The sequence below is a fragment of the Triticum aestivum genome, chromosome 7D (genome assembly GCF_018294505.1).
Source record: "Triticum aestivum cultivar Chinese Spring chromosome 7D, IWGSC CS RefSeq v2.1, whole genome shotgun sequence".
Classification (NCBI taxonomy): domain Eukaryota; kingdom Viridiplantae; phylum Streptophyta; class Magnoliopsida; order Poales; family Poaceae; genus Triticum; species Triticum aestivum.
In genome coordinates, this window is record NC_057814.1 from 490,539,897 (window position 1) to 490,543,839 (window position 3,943).

General features: G+C 45.2%; 1 protein-coding gene across 2 annotated transcripts; it reads right to left on the reverse strand.

Annotated features, from left to right (window-relative positions):
- Window positions 1–979: 979 nt before the first annotated feature.
- On the reverse strand, window positions 980–3,663 carry LOC123168453 (PHD finger-like domain-containing protein 5A). 2 transcript variants are annotated; one of them, XM_044586337.1, is made up of 3 exons: window positions 3,496–3,663; window positions 2,286–2,361; window positions 980–1,563 (listed from the first exon to the last, which is right to left on the reverse strand). In XM_044586337.1, exon 3 carries the CDS (start codon window positions 1,544–1,546, stop codon window positions 1,214–1,216), a length of 333 nt encoding a protein of 110 aa, XP_044442272.1. In that variant the 5' UTR covers window positions 1,547–1,563; window positions 2,286–2,361; window positions 3,496–3,663; the 3' UTR covers window positions 980–1,213. The 2 variants fall into 2 exon arrangements, with proteins under 2 accessions (XP_044442272.1, XP_044442271.1); XM_044586336.1 differs by lacking the exon at window positions 2,286–2,361 and having other exon boundaries at window positions 3,496–3,662.
- Window positions 3,664–3,943: the final 280 nt, after the last annotated feature.

Sequence of the window (3,943 nt, forward strand, 5' to 3'; positions counted from 1 at the left end):
CCATATCGATGAACCTCGTTAACAAATCTCGGTGTCGTGCTCATGTATTGCTTGGTCCTCGGATGATCCACGGTATGCCTCAGATTTTATTCTAACATCAAGGACGATCGGATTGGCTGACGAGCTAAGCAAGCGCCAAGGAAAACAAGCCCGTGCGGTCGGTGGTTCCTTGTTTATTTACGTGTTGCTGCGCTGATGTTTAGTACCACATCGCTATTCCAGGTCCATACACCGTGGAATAAAAGGTGACGCCCGGGTGCTGGCATACACCGTACGGCAAGCACGGTTACTGCACGAAACCAATATACTATGATTACACATCGGCCAGCGCCAACAATGCGACAGGTATGTTATCGTGTGCCTTCAGCACCAAAACCACCCAATCACGTAATCTTGAGAACTGACGAATAAATAGTATTCTGTCATTGCAGGGGCCTTTTGTTTTCAAAGTCAAAATAAGACTCTTATCTATTTGGCTGAGCCTTCTTTTACACAGGTGATCAAACCACAGAATTCTCAATTTGTTATGCCCTGCATTTATCACGCAGATACGACTTACTACAACCTTGCAGGTATATTTGAGGTTGGATCATACGTTTATTAATCTATATATAGAATTTGTATACAAGAACAAAATACTGAAGCTACATAGTCGCTTAGGTTATCCCCTATACAAGTACACAATCCTGAAAGTGCATACATGGTACGTCCATACGCCCAGCAAGAACGGCACTGATTAAGATTACTTTCAGCTTGGGGTGCAAGCGGCATCCCGCTTCGTCCCGCGAAATTAACACCACAGTATTATCCTCCAGCCCACCAGTTGAATCCCTACTTCCAGCTGACTCTATATCACAACTTCATAAACACATCAGGAATGATCACCTACCAGCATGCATTTCTACATTACAGCCATATCTCAGGTCTTCAGAGTAGCTGAGGCAATTAAGTAACATACAAAAGGCCATCCCAGCACACATTTCAAGTCAAACATTCATGGTCATTGATATCAAGTGCATACTGCACAGGAAGTCTAGAGTTTTGAACCATACAACAGAACTACTCATTACAGAGCATATCAGGGACGCATTCTTGTATATTATGATCAAACGATAACACGGACACAATGCCGTTGCCCCAGCAACCTGCTTCTGGTATTAGTGTAACAGCATAGAGTGAGGCCTAGAGGACCCGCCAAATCCATGCATGTAATTCATCTCTTCTTAAAACCATACTTCTTGCGCTCGTAGAAGAGATCGGTCTTGGCGCTTCCTAGGTTGACAATCTTGGGGCACCCATCTCGGTCCTTCTCCTGCTGCGTGCACTCTTTACAGTAGTAGGCGTCTGAGATGCCAACTCCGCCGCAGATGACGCACCTTCCCTGGAACGAGCCGTAGTTGCACTCGTCGCAGACCCGGACAAGCGTACATGGGCGCACATACGAGTCACAGATGACGCACTTGCCATCACACTTCTCACACAAGCGACCAATAGCAATGCCAGGCTGCTTCCGGCACATGATGAGATCAGGGTGATGCTTCGCCATGGCTGTCAGATGCTAACCTGCAGAACCATATTCGAATTCATATAAGATTAGAATATAGCAATGTTAATCTGTAAGTAACAGGGATAACAAGCAGATGAACAGTCCGTTTGTCAAGCATCACCTTGTAAGAGGAGCAAACAGTTAATGAGGTTACCATTATAACTACTAGCAAATTGAACACCACAGAGAAGCAAATAGTCGTTCGATTAATTATTCCGAAAACAGGAAAAAAGCAAGCTCTTTCGGAACTACGAATTCCTCCAGCTCCAGGCTACATGCCATTGTTGGGTCAGGTTTATGAGAAATAATGGAAGGCCAAATTATACTGCTACTACAGCTCATACAAAAATGACAAATACAGTGAGTATGGCTTAAAATGTCACCAGCACCATTCCAATATACTCCCTCCGTCCCAAAATAAGCGTCTCAATTTTAGTACAACTTTGTACTAAAAGTTGTACTGAAGTTGAGACAATTATTTTGTGACAGAGTATTTATTTGGCAACATCAGGGGGTTTTCAAACATATTTTCATGGGATATCTTACAAAGAGAAACAATGTTACCGACAAGCTAACCAACTTGGAAGCCAACGAATATCTCCTGACAGAGATATCTCATCATAAAGAAGGTGCAGTTCCATGCAAGGGTACACATCATAGGAGCATGTTGTGACATACTGACATCTAGGCACATATTTCTACTCAAGGTACAGCAAATCACTGGAGCAGATGTTCTCACCGACTAGTGGCTGAGCTAGAAACGCGCTCATGGCAAGGTCACTTGCAGCCCCTGAATGCTACCCCATGATTTGATCCTTCAGGTATGGTAGGTTCCCCCGCAAAAAAAAAGATGTGGTATGTTAGGTGATGTGATACTGACTTCCAAGTTGGAAGCTGCTTAAAACATTTCCAATCAATGGTCACCTAGTTCACACAGATTTGCATACTGCAATCTAGTGAACCTATTCATTATTGTTATTAATTCCAGTAAGAAGAAGGAAGTATTCAAATTACTCGAGCGGTTGAGCCACAAATCTGTGTCAAAGAGTAACCGACTAATTGTAACTCACAATTTGTGCCAAATTGAATACCTAAACAGCCAAGATGAGCATGACTGCGCTATGGCAACAGCAAAGCAACGGCTCCAGTATACCATGGCCCACAGCAGTTTAGTTAGGCTGAAGGCCAAGCGGCAGCTCCACCCACATCATCAATTGTAGGCAAGGTGCGAGTCCTTCTTGGACTCGGCTGCGTCTTTTCTCTAAAAATACTCCCTCCGTTCACAAATATAAGATGTTCTAGCTTTTTCTGATTCACATGTATATAGACACGTTTGGGTGTGTTTGTTCACTCATTTCAGTCCGTATGTACTCCATAATGAAATATCCAAAACCTGTTGAATTTGTGAACGGATGGAGTATATGACAAAACACCATAAACGCAAGTTCTAAGTTATAATCACCAAATGCAGGATAGGTTTGGACAAGCTTCCCAAAGTATTTACTAAACACTTTGACACATCAAAGTAAATAGCCATGCTTTGCCAAAAACAGCTTGTTGAGAGTTAGGCTCATCAATCATCTTGCAAGTAACATGCGTCAACAAATTTGCTAGCCTCCAATTCCACTTATACTTCAAGGAGAGGAGTCTGCTCCATCTTCTACAACCCGTGGCCACACAAGATTCAGCAGCACCCACAACATTTCGTCAAACACTTCACGTGCAGGAGCGCAAAACGCCCAGCATAAGGCAAAATCATCTGACTCAAGCCAGGCGGAAGGTCGCCACCGCCGGTGCCAGCGCGTTTACCGGCGGCCGCACAGCCCCGACCAATGGATAGAGACCCCTAGTCCCCTACTCGAGCCGCACAGGTTCTAGGGCATATGTTTCTGGCGACGGAAAAGAACCATGGTTCAACCAGAGAGGTTTTGGATTCGGTGGGCACGCACCTTGGAGAGGAAGCGCTGGCTGCGGCGGCGGTGTCGCTCCGTGCTCCTGGCGGCGACGACGATACACGACGGGCTCGGCTAGGTCTCGCGGCGCGGCGGAGAGTGATGCTGCTTCCTTTTTCGAGGGATGGGTGCTACAAGAAGCTTGTACTCCAAAAAAAAAACTCATCCAATCCAACGGCTGGAAACGGCGTGACAAGTTTTTTTTTGAGGAAAGCATAGCTTTCATTACTTAACTGTGGTGAGGCATATCGCCCACAACACACTCGCCCACACGGGCTGGTACATCAGAATCCCACTGTAAAAAGTGGTTCGGTTCACACAGGCGGCCAATATTGGCGAGCTCATGGGCCACCGTGTTCGCACTACGTCTACAAACTTAAATGGAAAAGAAAGAGAACCACAATTTCAGTTGGTATTTCATGTCCTCTATAGCTGCTGCGTACGC

Excerpts from the sequence above, each read along its gene's own strand:
- LOC123168453 (XM_044586337.1), bottom strand. The coding sequence starts at position 1,546 with ATGGCGAAGCATCACCCTGATCTCATCATGTGCCGGAAGCAGCCTGGC.